Here is a 19,553-nt window from a genome sequence, read left to right as displayed (position 1 = left end):
ATATTGGCTATTTTTCATTTTTGAAGAATCAAAAGTGAAACTAAGGGGTTTTTAACCATGAAATTCCCTTATTGTTTGCCAATTTACGGTTTTTTTCTCTCTCTTTTTTTGTTTTGAATGAATACCAGGACAAACATTTTTAGTTTTAATTTGAATTTTCAATAAATGAAACATTAAATTTGTTGTTTGATATTTAATTGGAACGTCCCTCCATTCAACAACACTAGAAAACACACTAGAAAATGCTGAATATGTTAAAAAAATAAAAAAAGAGTTTTGATAAAATACTGTATTATTCCTATCAATATATACGAAACAAAACTAATAATCAATTCATTTGATTTTTTTTTTTTTTTTTTTTTGACCGAGTGACTCATCTTTCTTTTCCGAAGATTATTTATGGTTAAACCAATCACATATTTACTTTACATAAAGCTATATAAAGTCACTTCCTGTTGTTTTGAAAGCAAAAAAAATTTGCATTAAATAATAGTTTGAAACCAGATATCAAACAATTTGACATTACATATTTTCTCCTCCCTTAAAAGAAGCTAAATTAGCACACTAGCTAAACCCAGGGAGCGAGTATGCTAACTAGCTTACAGGAAAACAGTACGAGCATGCGCGGCTAAATGTAGCTTCCACCTGCGCGTTTTGTTATGGAATACAGTCATGTGTGGGGCAAGTAGCCCACAGCGACTGACACTGTAAACCCACCACTGTGGAACTTACTCGGTCGTCTCCGGTGACAGTGCGGTCTGACAGGTCTCCCAGCGGGTGGGACTCTCTATTGTCGTAACACAACACTCTGACGTGTTTTCTCTTCAGGGTTCTCCAACAAAAAGCATGTTTGCCTTTGCAGGAACCAACATTTAACAACACCTCGCCCCGTAAAAGTCTAAGCCTTCTCTTCTGCAGGGGTGGAGACGAACTGTGTCACACATGCGTTTAAGAGTTTCATTTCCGCATCACTAAAAGTTTCGTTTTATCGAAAACGGACCCCCACAGATTAAAGTTCCGATTTCAACCAATCATATCACAATCCTTCAAGTGACACAGTAAAACGTAAAATATCTGTAATGCATCAAAGGTGCAAACTAATATTTACAATTATAATTAAACACTAAACTGCACACGATAAAATCTTTTTTATCTTACAAAAATATCTTTTTAAACATTTAATGTATTATCTTTTGTTTTTTAAACTTGAGATAATATAGGCCCATAAAAAAAAGAAATCTTATTTTTGTTCCTGTTCTCAAAAAAACTACTGTAAATAAAATGCATTAATCAACACAAATTTTGAAATAACATTGTAAAAAATATATAGTTTAAGTAAAAAAAAATAGTGTGCTGAGAAAGGCAAAATATTATACATACAACTTTTGTTCATGCACCAAAAGTTTATATGTCACTGGGAACAAAGCGTATCTGTTTTGTCATGATCCACTGATTCTGAATGGTAATATTTATCTTTTATTTTTTGCTTCAAACCATATGAAGTCAAGAGTAATCAGATTACAAATCCATTCATTAGTTCATGCAATATTAACTCTCAGATTATAATATTTGAGAATTCTAATGATATTTTTACTTTCACGTTAAACCCTTGTTCACCAGAAATAAGCAGAAGTGTGTTGTTTGTAATAAAGTACGCTGGAAATTTCCAATGCACATTGAATCATGGTACAGCACACTTCCTGATAATGCCACTAAACAGCTTTTTAAGACTTAAAACATAAGAAAATGAGCATCCTAAACAGAAGGTGAAAAAACTGTATGTGGAGGATTTTATTCAGTATAATATGAGTCAATATATGACATCTCAAGCTACAAAATAAAGAAGTTGTTTTGAAATTTAAAGTGAAAGAACTGGTTCTGCAACATTTTTATAAAGCCGGTTTTGGAAAATCTATTAAAAAAAGTTTTTTCGTGTTTGTTTGTTTTTACATTTGCACTAAATAATGCTTATCGTCAATAATGACCTCCTCCATGTGATGAGTTGACCTTTTGTACAGTCCAATGTGACAGGAGCTTTGAAGAGGTCAACCTGCCATGCTCTCAAACGGACAGCAGAGGGCAGACTGAGTCAGGGTTCCAGGATGAGTCACTGTTTCCACATAAGGCAGCAAAGATAATCTGAAAAAGTAACTTATGCCATCTTGCTGAAACACCAATCGAAGGTGTTTCAGCAAGATAACTCCACTTTGACTTTTCAAGTTTCATTTCGTCTCGATATTACCATGGAAACCAGAATTGCACGGAAAGTGAGGAGTCGGCCCACATTGAGGCTAAGAAATGAAACCTATTATTTTTAAGCAAAAAGAAAACAATGTCCTCCATAAAAGGTTGTAAAAACTGTGAGACCATAAAGAACTAAAGATGTAAAAACTTGAGTGAAGTTACAGATCAAACTATATCAAAGAAAGAAAGAAGGAGCAGGGGATTTCCAGAGTGAGTTTCTCAATGACGCACACCCAGTAGACAAGAAGCGTCTCTGAGTTATTAGTTTCCATAAGAAAAAAAAAATTAAGGGCAAAACAAAAAAGTTGTCACTTTTTTTGTTGAGGTTTTTGTTTTCAGAAGAAAAAAACAGAGCAGAAAAAGATAAAAGCGTGTGCAAAAAAGACATTGGTGAACCATTTGAATATGTACTGTACTGCAGACTGCATCTCACTTTAAAAGTAATTTTTGGCATTAAGTTAAGGAAATATATATGAAAATACAATGAAACGTGTTTCTTTTCCATATGTAAAATACAATGTAATTAGAATATCATTATAAAGTTGATTTTTTAAGGTCTTTAGTTATTAATTTAAGAATACAAGGATGTAGTTTCCTTTCCATAAATGAGTACAGGAATGCAGCATGAAGACCATCCATTATGTTTGGTCTAAAAGTTTAAATTTAAACTAGAAATTGGTCAATTTTCTCAAAAGTAATTCACCAGATGCCGTTTTTTGTGCATTGAATTTGTCAATAATAAAAAAATAATCACACAATATGAATGATTTGTGTGTAATTAGGGAGTTTCTCGTCTCTTTTAATTTTATAAACTTAATGCAACTGTTTTATAAATAGATTTTTACACTTCTATGAGCCATGAAATCTTCCTGAAGCAAAGTCTTACAAAAAAAACATTTTTTGTACTGAAGTGTTTATTTTTATACAAAAATAACCAAGATATCCTACATTTGTACACATTTAAAGTCATTTTGTTGACTCAAAAATAGATTCTTGTGGATGCAACACCATCACTCAAATTGATGTTTGATGTCTCGAAGGCTCAACATCGGAAAGGCTGAGCGGCTTGGGTCTAAAATAAAAAAAGAAGAAACGTGTTTGCACTGCAGTTGCCTTAAGCAAACAGTTATTAATGAAATGTTTGCTGGATGAACTTTACCTGCACACTACGCTGTAAATCACAGAGTCGCTTTCGTCATGGGAGTCCGTCTGCTCCTCCCTGCAGGTGATGCAATGACTCGGATGAAGCATGAATTACTCTTAAAAATCAACTTAGTTGTATAAATATCTCACATGTCAGATTTCCTCTTGAGTTGTACCGGCGTATAAACAATGTATGAGTCATTCTGAGTCTCTTCTTGTGACTGACTCTTATCAAAGTCAGGCAAGTTGACATAGATGTTATCCTAAAAGAAAAGCATTAAAGGATAAAGGCGTGTTTGTACAAGTGTCTGTTCAGAGCAAAAACATAAAAGACAAAAAAAACTGTTTACGTGATGCTGATGATAACTGCTTTACACATACTGTAATGCTCTGCTGCGCAGATTTATTTAGATCATATGTGTCAAAGTTAAGGCCCGGGGGCCGGATTATTGATGACTCGATTTTATCTTGTGCTTATTTCTAACTTGTATGATTTTGACAAAATATATTTTTGTGTAAATTAAAATATTGAAAGTTATCAAAGGTTTAAGTTGATTTATTCTGGAAAAATATTCATGCCTTTTTGGCATTTACAAAGGGTTTTTTTTTTTTTTTGGCTATTTTGGAGTTTGGCTAATATTTCCGCTGCATGCTAGCTGTTGTGGCTAATTTTGGCTTTTCTTTTTGATTGTTTAGGCTGTTTGGAGTTAGGCTACTATTTACACAACTTTTTTGATTAATTAGGCTTTTTTTCAGTTTTTTTTCAGGATATTTTAAATTGTAGCTATTTTTTTCAGCTATACGCTAGTTTTTTAAAATTTTTAGGCTAATTTGGCATTTAGCTAATATTTCAGCTGCATGCTAGCTGTTGTGGCTAATTTAGGCTTTTCTTTTTAAATTTTTGGGTTATTTTGGAGCTAGGCTACCAATTTTTCTTGTGCTACTAAATAACACAACTGATTTGGCTACTTTAGGCTTTTTTCATTTTTTTTTCCTTTGGAAATTTTAAATTTCAGCTATTTTTTCAGCTACATGCAAGTTGTTTTGGCTAACCTACGTTTTTTTTTTTTTTTGGTTTGTTTTGTTTTTTTGTTTGTTTTTTAGGCTTATTTGGCATTTATCTAATATTTTAACTGGCTATCAGCTTCAATGATTTCAGCTTCAGCGTTTTTAGCTATCAATGTCCTCATCTTTAGCGGCCAAATTCAGCTTACAGCATTCACACTGGCATTATTGCAGGTAATGCTACATAGCTAATTCATAATTATGTTAAAGTTTTTAAAAATGTAGTTTTAGTGTGTAAATGCGTATCCTTTTAAGATGTGTTTTGGATTTTGGCCTCTTGTGCGATTGAGCTGAACACCCCTGATTCAGATGATCACAGCAGTCTAAGGTTGCTGCAGGCGGTGACGATAAGCTCACCTGTGTTTCCTCCTCACAGTCAGTTTCTGTCGATGTGATTCTGTTTTTGCAAAATCTGCAAAAGATACAGTTTTTTTATGAATCATTATTATTTTTACATTTTACGTGAGACCTCACTGTGTACAAATATCACCTACTTTATCTTGGCTGCAACTGAAGTCACAACAAGGAGCACAAGAATCACCACACAACTCAATATGACGATCAGTTTAGCACTCAACTTTGTCGGGGGCACTAAGAAAAGAACACAAAACTTGAGTTAGAATTAAGTGCTTCTTCAAACACACAATAAGGATTATAAAACCTTTTATTTTGAAAAGGAAATTGCATAAATGTGGATTAACATGAAGTTAAACACAGTAAAATTCATCCTCTTTATTTATTTCTGAAGTTTTATTAAAGTCAACTCGTTTTGTGTATATCTGAGGTCATGGTGATCCGGCATTCCAATGAGGCACTTTCAAACATTACGACCCAGGGCTTGTGTCACTGAAGGATAATTTAACCCAGTGCAAAACCACCTTAGGTATCGCTGAGCATGGGCAGCATAACTCACATCATGCCCAATGGTCAATTTTTCACATTTATTAAAAGAAAGGAAGAAAAAAGTCAGATAATCTCAGACATTTTTTTTTTTTTTTTGCATCTGCAGCATCACGGAGATTTATCAAAGTCAGCCCAACCGTGACGGTTGCAGAGGAATGGCTTTCACTCCAAACTATGGCCTGAACAAAAACAAATGTAACTAAACATTATGCATTTTAATTGTTGCTCTTTTTAACACAAACTGATCCGAATGTTTACCTTTAACCTTCACGGTGACATCAGAGGAGTTGCTGCTTCCATGCTTGTTGGTGGATCGGCAGAAGTACTGGCCGTCATCCCTCTGAGAGAATTTCCCAAAAGAATATTTGCGCTGTTCCCCGAGAACCGTTACGTTATTTCTGTGCTTTTTGAACCAGGTGTAGTTCATCACTGCAGGGTTCGCGTGGCTGTTGCAGATCAGCGTGACATTGGTCCCTTCGTCTACTTCTTCTGACGGATAAACTTCCACATTGGTGTTTTTGGGTCCAACTGCAAAATAGGAGAACAAATTATTTGATAATAAAATAATAATAATAAAATAACAAAGAATGACTACATAAATACAAATACAATAAATAAATACTTTAAAATGATAAATTAATGAAAATAAAAAATATATTTTAAAAATTAAAAAACAGTAAATAAAACAAATAGGAATAATAAATAAAGTAATTTAAATTATATTTAAAAAATACATATAAATAATCAACAAAAAATAATATTTCAATATTTAAATTATGAAATAAATAAAACAAAATAAACAAATAAGAATAATAAATACATACAAAAAAATTAATAATATAAAATAAACAAAAATAAATAATGAATAAAAATAAAATACATAATAATCTAATAAAAATAAAATAAATAAGAACAATAAATGACAAAGACATAATTAAAAAATATTCAATAAATAAATAAAATACATAAAATAAAATAAAAATAAAAATATAATAATTCAAAAATAATAAATTAATACACGAATAAAACAATATAAACACATAATGAATTGAATTAATTAACTATATCAAATAGCAAATATTATTATATTTAAAAAAAAATCACTTAATGATGGAAAAACAATTTCCATAATATTTTTCTTGTTTTTACTCACATTCAACATCTATCCTGATTCCTCCTGACGTTGCCCCGTTATAAGTGCAACAATAATTTCCAGAGTGTGTGGAGGACATGTCCGTTAGGCTGAGCACGGATCCATTGTGTACCACTTCTCCATCCTTTAACCAGATGAATGGTGAAGGTTCTCCACCATCACAGCTACTGGTGCAGGTGAGACTCGCCGAGTTGCCTTCTTTGATGACATCATTCTCCTTTGGCTTCACAAGAGAAATCCTCAAATCTAAAAAAAAAAAAATCACTGTGAAATAAAAAGTAAAATATCCCCTTCGGAGTTAAGAATTCTCAAAAAATAACTTACCACCAATCTTGAGCATCGTGCCTTCCTCACCAGTAAATTTACCATCATCAGAATTAGTGATGAATCTAAAGGCAAATTTTCCGGCGTCACCGTCCTCCACCTGGTCTATTCTTAATGAACAGTTATGGTTTTTGTCGCCGCTGTACGTAAAGCGTGACCACGTCTGGTTTAATTCACTGTCATAAATGAAAGGGCCGTCAAAAAAGTTCTCTTTGTGACCCCATTTTACACCTTCTACAACCAATGACTCAGGATAGTCGTAATAACACGGGAGGATCACAGAGGATCCTTTGAGAGCACAAGTCTCTTTCTGTGGATATTCCACCATCCAGCTGCTAAACGCACCTAGAACACACAGCAACACACTCACATTACTAAAGTAGATCACTGGACCTTAAAATTCACACAGATTAACAGAATGTTGGACTCACCACCCAGAAAAAGAAGCACTAAAACCCCTTTCATGGCTTTCAATTTCAGCAAAAATGCAGCCAAAAAAGTGTTTTTCTTTATCCTTCTGCTCTCTTCATCTGCTCATTGTCATGCAATCTCAGGCTCAGATCACAAACAACTATATGAAACCAGGCCCTGCAGAGAAGACACTTAAGTCTTCTCTGAAAGCTGGTAGAGGCGCAGCGTATTGTGGTATCATCGGGTGACTGAACCGTATGACCCACTTTCTGCTGAGCTTCATTTCATGTGAAGATTTCCTGATGTTTCCTAACTTTTGAAGTTACAGGTATAACTAAGAAATGCACTGCTGCTGCAGCTGTCATTGACCACATGAAGGCTTAAGGGGAAGAAAAATACAAAACAGCTAAAACTCAAAGTGTTCTGTAAACTGACTGAAATATTTAGTTCGTCTTGGTCGCCTCTTCAGATAAAAATCAATCTTTTTTAATACATTTTTATTTGATGTTTCATCAAAATGTGATAATAAGAATGTCTTAATTCAATGAAAAAATTGTTTCTGAGATTTAAAAATGTTAAAAACTGGTCAATAATACAAAGTCACAAAAGGAAATGTGTACATTTAGCTTTTTTTTTTTTGTTTCAACAAATGCGACAGAGTTTAATCCACTGCAAAATGAAGTAAATCAATAAATCATATTGTACAATTGAAACCGAGTAATGCATAGAATGTGCATTACTCTGTGGTCTGTTGCTGTATGCCCCATTCAATGTCTTTTTCTTTTAAAAACCAACAAACCACAACTGCTCCAACAGGCTTTGCTGCATTCTCACCCATCACCACCAATACCAGAGCCCCCCCAGCTCACCAGCCCCTTCCTGTCTACAGTCTATGCTAACCCCTCAAGTAGAGATGTCACAGCTGCTGCGCTTCAACACAAACACACGTCTAAAAACTTGACTTATGAATTTCCTGTACCCCCAATAAAACAAAAAAATGGAAAAATAATGTTGAACTGCAACTTCTAATGTATAAAAGCACATTTGAAACCCTGCTACAGTTAACAGGAAACCAGTCACAAGTATCAGCGTCCAATAATTATCAGTGTGTCTGCTCAAAGTCTCTCCAGTCTGAACCACAAAGCCCAACACAATGAGCACTCACAGCAGCCCATGATCCCACTCCTCCACTCAATCCACTCTCGTTTTTGTCCTCATCTATTTGCAGATAGGTTTCCAACGCCGAAAAGGGCAAACTGAAAAAATGAAAACTGCTTTAAACAAAACCCTATAACTTTTATGCTAAGAAAACATATGAAGAGTTTGATAGAATAGAGAAATTCCACTTGGCAAACGTAGATTTGGGCAGAGGGTGATAAATCCACACTGTGGAAGCTTGTTCACCCCACAGCTCAAGACACGCAAAGGAGAATGGATGAATGCACAGATGGATCAATAGAAAGAGTCGGTTCTTTTACAAATCATGAATGAGGTCATCCTGAGGTACCAACTTCATCGAAAGAGATTTGATTTTTATTTTCTTTACAGTCCTGAAAATATGAAGCAAAGTATGAAGCTGTTTATGTTCAGATTTGATCAAATTTAGATTAAAATGCACTAAAAATTCAGTTTTTAGTGAGAAATTATCATTAAAGTCTATTTATGATCGTGTTTGTGCAGAACAGAAAAAGTCATTTGTTTTGCACTCGACAGCAGCCACACAACAACGTAATAAAAGCCTTTAAGGAAGCCTTCCTGAGGCCACAGTGTGTGAATGAGACTCACGTTGACATTTTCTCCCCCTCCGTTAAACAAATGAGAGCTGGGAGTGGGAGGGGGGCGTGCAGGGCTCTATAAAAGCGCTCCGGACAGCTGGATGAGAGCACACAGCCGTTTCCACTGAGCCACTAAAGCGCACGCCGGACACGGAGATGCAGCCCAAACTCCACCTCTCCTTCGCAGTGATTGCCGTGCTGGCGGTTTGCAGTCTGTCGGAGGCATGGTACAAGCAGGTGGCCGGTCCCAGCTACTACTCCGTGGGCAGGGCGTCCGGTCTGCTGTCCGGGATCCGGAGGTCACCGCACGTCAGGAGGGAGGAAAGCCCGTCAGACAGCGGCGAGACGGAGATCAACAGCGTGCTGTCTGATTTGATTTCTCACAACTCCATCCTCAAGACCATGGTCAGTATTTTTATGATTATTTATTCCAACTTGTTTCCACTTGAGAACAAATTGTCTGACAAAGGAACTGTCCTTTCAGCACCACATGGATGCTCAGCATCACCAGATTAGACGATTATCTGGACAGTTTTAATCTCTGATTATTGGATTAAGATGGTCTAGAAGAGGGAATGATCTATAGGATTGACTTGTTTTTAAACCAAGTTAAACTTTTTCATTGCTGTAAAAACAATCTCTGCAAAAAATTAGTCAATTTTCAGCTTTAACCTCCATTAGATTCAATCAGAACAAACAGACCTGCTATTTTATTTTGTCGAGTAGATTTTAATGTGATATTTTGCCATTTTTTTTAAATGAATCCCATAAAGTTTATGCCTTTATTTATGAAGTGTCCTTTTTTTTTGTCTTATAGCCCATTTGCCTCAAGGACATTACACCAAACCTGCAGAGCTGCGAATTGTCCCAAGAAATCAAGGGATCATTTAAATGCAAAGCAGATGTCTTCCTCTCCCTGGACTCTTTGGACTGTGCAGGAGACTGAAACTCCAACACCAGTGATGGATGATGGAGGCAAACTCAAGTTAGATCTAAACAACATGAATCAAGGTGTTAAAGATTAAGACGAGCGATGTTCTGGATGGAAGTTGTAACTTTTCCCATGTACTATTTTAACAGTTGTATTGATTTTATGGGCAAATGCTTTCAAACACTTAAACTGCAAAAGCTGTGGATGAATGTACATATGTGAGCTGTCATTTCAGTAATTAAAAAAAGCTTGTTGAAAATGCAAAATTGTGTGGTTCCTATTACTATAAAATTTGGGGTATTGTTCTCAACATTCCACCTTTATAAAAAAAAAAAAAAATCAGGAAAAAGAAAAGTTTAGTATAATTTTAGAAAGTATTTTATCTATAAGATGCTCAAAGGTATTAAGTTTTTAATAAAAACAAGACATTTGACACAATTTTAAAAGATAAATAAATAAAAATGTTGAGAGCTATAACAGCTGGAAAGCTGCAAGGTTCCCCTCGATGATCTGCTTAACGACCACATGGAGGACCGCCTGAACGTTGGCCGTGTTTGTGGCGGTGGTGAAGTGGTGGTAAATTGGCCGGTCACAATCGTTGCATTCAAAAAACATATCAGAGATGTGGGAGGCTGCAGCATCCACGTCCCCGTCAGCTCCTATAGATGAGGAAAAAAGTGAAAAATGAAGATTTTAACCCAAAACGTGTCCTAAAGTATAGTGCATTAGCATTTTAGTACCTTTATAGCTGGAAAAGTAAAATCTCAAGTGTCTTCCAGAGTGTTGGATTTTCTTACGGAAAAGATCCATTTTGTTCAGGAACAAAATCTGTAAGATGCATTAAAAAAATTAATAAATAGGAGTATGACAGTCTAATAAATATATTTTTTATAAGTTAGAGGTATTTTACAAAACTTTCTATTTGCTGTTAAGATTGTAACAGTTCTTTTCTTCATCATTTAACTATTAGAACATATTCAATCCCACAAATTAACAGGAAAAACTCACTAGGTTTTGGTCTAATTTCACATTCCAGAAGCCAATCTATGACAAATGGTGCTAAAATGTTGTAATGTTAAAATATTTGAGTTAATATATGCCAGGAATCTGCAACCAACAACACTTAAAGAGCCATTCGGGTCGATTTCTCATGAACCAAACCCAGTTGGAGCCACAAAGTCTTCACTCACCCTTTAGAAAAATAAGATTCTGAATTATATTTATGTCTTTGCTGTTGACATGATACTTTTAAATAAACCATTGTGACTTTTTTGGCATAAATAAAACATCAAGAGAAAATTGCATTTTTGAAAAAAACTAATATGAAATACTTTATAACTTATAATTATTTATAACCTATTTCCTGTACAATAGGATCATATCAATGCACCAAATGTGTCACGTCATCAATGATGATTAAAAATCTGTTTATTTTACAGTTTCTGGTACATTTTAGCCACAAATTCATAAATATAACCAACACTAAATCAGAGCTAATGACCCCTACCATATATTACAACAGTGAATTGCACTTTAAATCCTTGAATTTGTTCAAAAATAGAAAATCTGCTTTATAATCCAGTAGATTATAACTTAACGTAGCTTTAATTCTGGTTGTGTATATTGACAATAAATTGATTTTTTGTGATAAATGAAGCTGAAAATTAAGTCCAAACGTGTCCGTATGATTTTGAGAAACTACAAAGGATTATTGGAGAATTACGGATACCGTTAGGATCCTCGTTAAATGATTCATACGGTCCTTCAACTGTTTGTGAATTAGTCAAATAAAGTTCAAGTTAATTTACTTTAAAAAAACAAAACAAAACAAACTTTTCTACTTACTCTCTCCTTTAAGGTTATTTTAAAAATGTTTTAAAAACTTTTTTTTTTTAAAACCAAAAAGCCACATGTGGCTCCGGAGCCGCAGGTTGCAGAACCCTTATAAATGCAAGAGAAAAAAATAATCATTAACTGCATTTGGTCTTTGTGGTCTACTAATAAAATCTATTATTGTGCCTTAAAACCCATAAGAACCCATAATAACATCTATGTAACAGAAACTTATCTCAAATGTTTTCTTTGATGTTCTCCACATAATTTAACTTTAAAGGAGAAAAAAGGGATTTGAGTCTTCATGGGTTGATTAGGTGAATTTAATTTATTTTAAGATTATTAGATTAATATAATGGGTTGATAGTTTTTGTGTCCCAAAATGCACAAATAAAGAAAGAAATGAACTGGACCGGTTCAGTTTCCAGACCTGAATGGTGAACTGATCAGCAGACATTTGTCCTTTAGTTAAAACAGAATTTTATTCAAGATATTTTTTGCTTAGATTTACAAAAATACCCACAATGCCTTCACATTTAATATGATTTACACAGATCTAGGAAAAGTATATTACAAAACATTGATAGGAACAAGACTTTTCAGGTTTATATGTATTTCAAATAAATCAACTAATTAAAGCTCAAAATCAAAAATGATAGTCATTTGCCTACATTAAAACCATAACTAGAGTCTTTAAAAACATATTTTTGTTTCATGAAAACATTAAAAGAGAAAGAATCAACCAAAGAATGCCATAGTTTGGTGACCCCTGCTATAGTGTTATGTATTTTAGATATTCTAAAGCAATATTTCTTTGACGTTTGCATGACTCAGACTCACCAGGCAGGTTTTCTGAAAGACTGTGTTTCTGCAGACCGACGAAAAAAGCTGCAGACTTTCCTGAAGCCGACTCTGATGTTAGAATACAAGGATGTGAACATGAAGCCATGCTTTATTTACTGAGAAACAAAGTTTTCATACCACTGAGGGAACCTCCATCGACTTCATATCAAAGCTGCTGAGCGCCACAACAAACAGCACAGCATGAACGCAGTCAAAGCAGTGCAGCCACTTCCTTCTCTCACTCCGCTGACCGCCAACATCATACAACCTGTTCACACACGAGGTCAATCACAAATAAAATTAATTCCAAGGACAACAGATCTATTTTTTAAAACAAAAAGCTTTTGATCCAATCTCTGAAAGAAGGCGGCGCCACGAGAGCGATGAACAATTCCCATCATGTTAAATCTTTCTCCGCCTATGAGCTGGCACATAGTGAAGCCAAGGGTCCTGATGACACAGGTAATGAGTTTCCATTTGAACAAAAGAGTCTCCAGGTGCAAGATTGCTCTACTTTCATGTCACTGGCAATGAGGCGTTTATCCTCTGGGTCAGGAGTCAGATTTTACAAGCTGTGGGACAATAAGTGTTAACTGAACTGACAGTCGGAGTTTATGCAAAGAAACGAAAAGTCACTTTAGTTTTACGGTCAGTTAGAAGTTTGACCCCAAACTTTTATGACTAGGAAAAAGCGTTAATAGTACTAAATCTTACTTATTTTAAGTGAAATGCAAACGAGCAAATTTAAAGATAAAATACAGGAATTTAAGAAAAAAAAATACATTTTGAAATTTGAATTTAAGACAATCTGTGTTTATATTTAAATCTGAAACACACAACTGTTAAATAAAGGACATTTAGACTAAGTTTTAAATCACAATATAAACGATGATTATTGAACAGAAAAGGTGACAAAACATGACAAGCAAAATTACAAAAATTAAAATTGTTAGATTTTGTAAGTCACTGTGATTTATTCACATGCAAGGTAATACTCTTGGATAACAGATTGAGGTCATCAATATTTCAAATCTGATTCCTCCACAGGAAGCTGCCGCCCTCAACCAGAGCTGTTCAGCTTTCATTTGAGATGAAAAGATAGACGGAAAGAGTGACGTGGGAAAAACAAGCCGAAGTTACCGTTTCCTCAGACCAGAAGCATAATAGTTAGTTTTTTTTTAAGAAAAAAATACATTTTTAACAAGCATTACTATGTGTACAGTGGATTTAGTAATTAAAAGACTGTTACATTTTGCCAATTCAAGTAAATTCTGTGGAAAAATAAAATAGTTGAACTTGGTAAACTTTAGTTTGCCATTTGTTTAAAGCACTTAACATATCGAGAAGGTTCAGACATGCTCTGATCTACTGTAAATCCACCTTAAGGTGAAACTTCAATTTCTTTTTTTATAGTTATTTAAAAAAATTACCATTACTAATATCAAGAAAAACGTGTATTTTACTCTAGTATATTATCTCAATTTAAAACAAAACTACAAAACAGAAGCATAATTAACAATAACTTTAAATGTCAAAGCAGGCTTTAGGCTAATACTGTGGATGTTGAGGCCGTTCACATCAGCCCTCGTTATGAATCTTACCGAAATGTCATTTCATTAACCTGAAACTGTGTTTCAATGATCCCACAGGTCCGCACTCTGACTCGCAGAACATCCGTCTCAGTAGGAACATAATTGGGAGCGATGATGCGACTGATGTTTTCAAAAAAGCTAAAAAGGAAGAAAAAAATAAATAAATATTACATCCTGAAGATGTATTCAGATTTCATCAATATTTCCGTTTCGTCTTTTCTTACATGTATGACTGATTTGAAGTCTTAAATGCAACAATTAATTAAAAATATGAAATATTAAATTTGAAATATTTTCTAGTAAAAACATTTTTTCAGGATGAATATCAGCAGGATGCTGTGAAACACAATTTGTCATTTTAAAAAAATGATAAAGAGCTTCATGATCATACATGCATCATATGCTGGAGGTCTGTTACATGAGTCATACTTTAAAAGCAATTTATCAAGGTCAGAAAGTGTGATGTCTAAATGGCTGCAATCTTTTTAGTATTAATGCACATTTAGAGTCTATTTGAGGGTTACATTTCAGGGTCTGTTTAGTCATTTAAAAAAGTGTGTCTAATGGCTAAATCTTATTGGTAAATATTAAAATGTCTTTACCACAAATTAAAAATATGTTAAGCGACTGGAAAGCTCTTTTTTTAAATTTATTTTAAAGCGTTCCTTTTGGTCTTAATTATAATTATGTCATTTTTAACCTAAATAAATAAATAAATAAAAATGGACATTTCTGCAAAGCAGCAGTAGTTCATCAGAAATTCACCTCCAAGTTGCCAGAGTAAGCCTTCCCTAATTTCCCATCATCCCTTTGTTTACACTCTCTCCCACCAGCTTACGCCTGCAAACTAACATTAGCGATGTAGCAATTTAGCAATCCAGCTGTACAGTTTTGAGCCAGACGTTAGCTCAGACGAAGAAAACAAAGACGCACATGTATCTGTTTATTTACAAGTGGATGTATCAGAATGGAGTGGAGCAGGGTGCTGCTCCAATTGAATGAAGAAATACTCAAAAATTACAATTTTAATATTTTTTATACATGTTATTTGTCATGAGAATAGTGTATTAAATTTTGCCTTTAAAGATATGTTGCAAAAAACTTTTTTTCCCAAAATTTTGACAGAAGAATTCTAGGGTGAGCTCAACCATTAATGAAGGTAGATCTGTTTTTTCCTGTTAATCTAAAGATTAAAAAAAATAAAAGATTTGATGACCAATGAATAGTCATCACTGGACAGCCTTGTATTCCATTAAATTGACTTTAAGTGACATTAACAGCTAAGTTCATGCCCACACGAGTATCAAAAGTCACTTCACACGTTCGGGTGCCTGGGGAAGTCAAGTGTGTCACGACGTCCTCCACTCCAACGTTTCTGGAGGTAGAAATCAATGCAGGGTCTAACAGAATGAGCACACTGAAAGAGAGCCGGGTGAGTTTCATATAATCCCGCGGCTCCCAACTTCATTGAGATCCAATAATGAAGCTGTCACACCTCCATCTTGTTCCGTCTGAGCACCTGGAGTAGATTTTATCTTGATAAATCAATTCGCTGTTGCCTCAGAGATAAGAGCGTCAGTTTATTCAGCATTCTTTTGAAGATTTTCTTAAAGAAAAATAATGGATTCGAGACACTGAAAATTTTAAGCATGTTTTATATTAAAAAAAAAACAATTTTATGATGTCAAAATGCATTTTAAGCTGTTTTTTCAAAAGTACCTTTGTCATCTAATATCACATCTATGATGGTGTATTTCTGTATTTGTTCTCCACTATTTAATAAATCAAAGGGAACACAAATTAAATGCAGACATGCTTTAGTACTTTTCCACCAAACTATGATTTTTTTTTAAATAGCTACTGGATGCAGAGAAGAAATGGAGTCACAAATCTTGAGTAGCCCAAAGATACAAAACCATCCTCATGTCCGTCAAGATGATGAACAGCAAAAATTCAACCTCAATTCATGACGTAAAAGTGTCTGAAAATCCAAACAGCTCATCGTCTGACACGCAGAAAACAAATTTGTAGGTAAAGATATTTTGGAACAATCAAAAGGTGATTTGGGCAGTTTAAGGTAAAGAAATGCAGTTTATATATATATATATATAAAAAAAATATATTTAGGTTTCAAAATACAAATAAAAAATTTTAAATTAACAAAAAGACTTCTGTAAATTTATTTACCATGTTTTTAATGTTCAATATAAAATGTAAGAACAAAAAACATTTAAAAACAAATATATTCACTTAATACAAGAAAATATCAAAAACTTCATTTGAATATTTGCTTTGGAATTGCTAAAAAAATGGTTGCCAAATTTAAAAAACAACGATGACATTTATAGATGAAGATCAGCAGGGCTGAGTCAAAAATTAAGTAAAATTTTCACCTTCCCGGTTTTAATTCTGAAACTTGAGAAAATTTTCGCCATTAAAAGATCCTTTCAATTCACCATCGATATTACAGTTTTTTTTTTTACAAAATATTACTGAGTTTTGTCAAATATGAACAAAATTTCACACATTTAAAATAATTGAGGTTGGTTAGGTATGTCACAGAAAACTTAACTTACAATAATGAAGGTAAATGTGGAAAAAAAAGCACAAAATATATATCAATAAAACCGCTAATGCTTTAAAGCAGGGCGCCCTAAACTACGGCACGTGGGCCGGATCTGGCCCTCCTCCACATTTGGCCCAACCCCCAAAATGTTTTGGCAAAATTAGACATTTTTCCTGTTTTTAAGGCTTATTTAGCTAATATTTCAGCTACAGGCTAGCTGTTTTGGCTAATTTAGACTCTTTTTTTCAGTTTTTTAGGCTATTTTGAAGTTTAGCTAATATTTTAGCTACAGGCTAGCCGTTTTGGCTAATTTAGGCCCCCTTTTTTGAGTTTTTTTAGACCATTTTGAAGTATAGATAATATTTCAGCTACATACTAGCCGTTTTGGCTAATTTAGAATTTTGTGAGTTTTTTAGGCTAATTAGGCACTTTGTTAATATTTTGGCTAGCTATCAGTTTAAGCGTTTTTAGCTGTTAGCTTCAGTGGTTTTAGCTATCAATTTAAGCATCTTCAGCCATTAATCTATTGTAGGTAATGCTATACATCTAGTTTTTAAAGTGTTTTAGCATTATTTTTGTGTGAGGATTACAGAAAAGAATTATTTAAAATTTAGCTATGTGTGGCTTTCTGGAAAATCATAAATCTTTAAGTTTAGGCTGCAATTGTTAGACTTCCCCCATCAGAGAAGAGTCATGTGGCCTCACAAGAAATACTTTGGGGACCCTTGCTTTAAAGAACACAGTTCCTTATAATTCCATCTTTTTTATTCTACAGTATAGATTTGTAAAGCAGTTCAAATCAAAATCTGCAAAGTTTAAAGTCATTTTACATAAACGCTGCTGCCTCTTAGCAAACAAGAAAATCCACTCTTTGATGTTGCTAGTTACTCCTCCCCATTCCCCATCCACATGGATGTCTGCAAACAGTTTTACATTTTTTTATGTGGTTCTAATTAAGTCTCCCATTTCACAAATGTCACAAATCATTTCCTGACTGAGTTATTCTCATCTCAGCACCACCTTCACCGTTACACTGCAATGAAAAGGTGTGACGACACACTTCTAACCGGGCAATTATCCTTGACATTTCCCATCGGCAGCCGTAATTGGGGGGGCCGTGCAATCTAAATCACTTTAGGTGAGAATACTCACTAGAAAGCAGAGTCGTTCAGCTCGAACTCGTAACCTCTGGCTGCAGCCGCCTTCACCCCCAGGTCGGCCCACAGTGCGTAGAAGGCGTGAGCGATGAAGGGGTGCAGCTCCAGGTCCTCACCCAAGCACTGGCTGCAGGACAGAATGGAGCAGGCATGCATCTGAGGAGAAAAATAGAATATTTAAAATCATAATTACACACATTATTTTTATAGTATAAGCAAGCAAATGAATTTTCTTTTTTCCCCACAAGTTGTTTGGAAATTGTAATTTTCAACAAAAGATTCAACATGTGCTTGTCAAAAAAAGCCAACTAAATGTACAATTTACCCTGAAGCATGTATACATTTGCAGATTATTGAGAAAGAGTGACATCTAGTGTAATATCAGGAAACACCAACAAATCTGGACTCAACAGGTTACATTTCCCACCTTGTTCTTTTGATTTGCAAGGTTGATCCTCAGCATTCCCATGCCTTGTAAGACAATCTTCATAGAAGTCAGCAGATTATCCAATACTGCAGGCTGTAAAATGAACATTCTGTTAGCTATACCACACATCATCTCTATTAAAGTTTACAGAATTTCCAGAACCTTGAAAGTAATGAGTTCCTCTTTGGAGAAACCATTGCTGTGGATTATCTTGATCTGTTTGATCACTGTGCTCTTTCCACTCTCTGCAGCACCTGGTACATAAACAAAACCAGTAAACACAACAGATGAGGCTAGATTAAAAGAAAAAAAATGAAAATGTTACCAAGTAAAAGGATTTTCACTGTGTTGGTGTCCGCTCTGGCATGCTCATTGAGGGCTTGTTCAATTTTGCTGCTTTGAATCTTCGCTCTTTTATCTTCCTCTGAGATGTCCGGGCACATTCCCATGCAGATCTGACGGGAATATTTCACCGTAAAACAAATGCAGACAGTGCTATAAGAATATACCAAACTTAAAGCTTTTTCATTAAAAAATGACTTAATTTGGATATAATGAAAAAAACAGAATAATGCTAATTAACACAAATGTGAAAAAAGTAGAAATCTTAGAAGTTCCAAATAAAAGTCAGATAATTAAAGTCACTTTAAGGGAAACCTTAAACTGAGTTTGTAAAAAATACCAATTTTTGTTTTTCTCTACCTGCAGTGGGAGCACGTTCAAACAACAAAACATCCTCTCACTGTTGTTTTTTACTTTATTGTCCTGTATTTTCCAGTGCACAGATAATAACTTCTAGATGTCTTCACCTCATACTTTGTTATATTTTCGGAGCAGCAGAACCTGTCAAGGGATTATTAGTTTAATTAACTGCAGGTGTAAACTCCGGATGCTTTCAAAATAAAAGCACAGGACTCCATATTAAAAAATAAATCTTTTAAATTTCAAAACATTTATTGCTAGCATGAATTGCCGTAGCCATTCAGTTTCTTTTAGTTAAGTTTTGTATTTTATATTCAGATTTTTACCATGTTAGATAACTGTTAAAAACTATGGTAAGAATGGTTTTCTTAGTGATTAAACTTAAATCACAGATTTTTTTCCAAAAGCTGGATTCTACACGAATGTTGTCATATTTATATTTAATAGTATAAAAGGAGAAAAGGGATGAAAATGCAAAAAATTA

General features: G+C 34.2%; 4 protein-coding genes across 6 annotated transcripts in view; 1 reads left to right on the top strand and 3 right to left on the bottom strand.

Annotated features, from left to right (window-relative positions):
• The window catches only part of rnf213a (ring finger protein 213a), a 34,596-nt gene extending 33,448 nt beyond the window's left edge, over nucleotides 1–1,148 (bottom strand). Inside the window, exon 1 of the mRNA XM_024271568.2 lies at nucleotides 733–1,148. The gene's annotated coding sequence lies outside the window, so the exon portion shown is untranslated. The remainder of the gene's footprint in view (nucleotides 1–732) is intronic.
• Nucleotides 1,149–3,174: 2,026 nt separating this feature from the next.
• Nucleotides 3,175–8,499, bottom strand: LOC112146205 (B-cell receptor CD22). Its single transcript, XM_024271883.2, has 8 exons — nucleotides 6,833–8,499; nucleotides 6,509–6,754; nucleotides 5,614–5,883; nucleotides 4,947–5,043; nucleotides 4,810–4,864; nucleotides 3,538–3,650; nucleotides 3,404–3,463; nucleotides 3,175–3,316 (listed from the first exon to the last, which is right to left on the bottom strand). Exons 1-8 carry the CDS (start codon nucleotides 7,158–7,160, stop codon nucleotides 3,259–3,261), a joined length of 1,227 nt encoding a protein of 408 aa, XP_024127651.2. The 5' UTR covers nucleotides 7,161–8,499; the 3' UTR covers nucleotides 3,175–3,258.
• A 573-nt stretch (nucleotides 8,500–9,072) lies between these two features.
• On the top strand, nucleotides 9,073–10,215 carry LOC112147012 (neuropeptide B). The gene is made up of 2 exons (XM_024273129.2): nucleotides 9,073–9,423; nucleotides 9,836–10,215. Exons 1-2 carry the CDS (start codon nucleotides 9,175–9,177, stop codon nucleotides 9,962–9,964), a joined length of 378 nt encoding a protein of 125 aa, XP_024128897.1. The 5' UTR covers nucleotides 9,073–9,174; the 3' UTR covers nucleotides 9,965–10,215.
• Nucleotides 10,216–10,304: 89 nt separating this feature from the next.
• Nucleotides 10,305–19,269, bottom strand: gnav1 (guanine nucleotide binding protein (G protein) alpha v1). 3 transcript variants are annotated; one of them, XM_024273130.2, is made up of 10 exons: nucleotides 19,070–19,232; nucleotides 18,693–18,822; nucleotides 18,530–18,621; nucleotides 18,368–18,460; nucleotides 17,936–18,096; nucleotides 14,227–14,355; nucleotides 12,764–12,893; nucleotides 12,623–12,694; nucleotides 10,690–10,777; nucleotides 10,305–10,608 (listed from the first exon to the last, which is right to left on the bottom strand). In XM_024273130.2, exons 1-10 carry the CDS (start codon nucleotides 19,100–19,102, stop codon nucleotides 10,421–10,423), a joined length of 1,116 nt encoding a protein of 371 aa, XP_024128898.1. In that variant the 5' UTR covers nucleotides 19,103–19,232; the 3' UTR covers nucleotides 10,305–10,420. The 3 variants fall into 3 exon arrangements, with proteins under 3 accessions (XP_024128898.1, XP_024128900.1, XP_036069148.1); XM_024273132.2 differs by having other exon boundaries at nucleotides 10,421–10,608; nucleotides 19,177–19,269; XM_036213255.1 differs by having other exon boundaries at nucleotides 10,421–10,608; nucleotides 19,184–19,206.
• Between the last annotated feature and the right edge of the window lie 284 nt (nucleotides 19,270–19,553).

This window comes from Oryzias melastigma, linkage group LG8, assembly GCF_002922805.2.
Source record: "Oryzias melastigma strain HK-1 linkage group LG8, ASM292280v2, whole genome shotgun sequence".
Taxonomy (NCBI): domain Eukaryota; kingdom Metazoa; phylum Chordata; class Actinopteri; order Beloniformes; family Adrianichthyidae; genus Oryzias; species Oryzias melastigma.
Note: the sequence above shows the minus strand (reverse complement) of the source record. Positions and strands in the feature narration are given on the sequence as shown.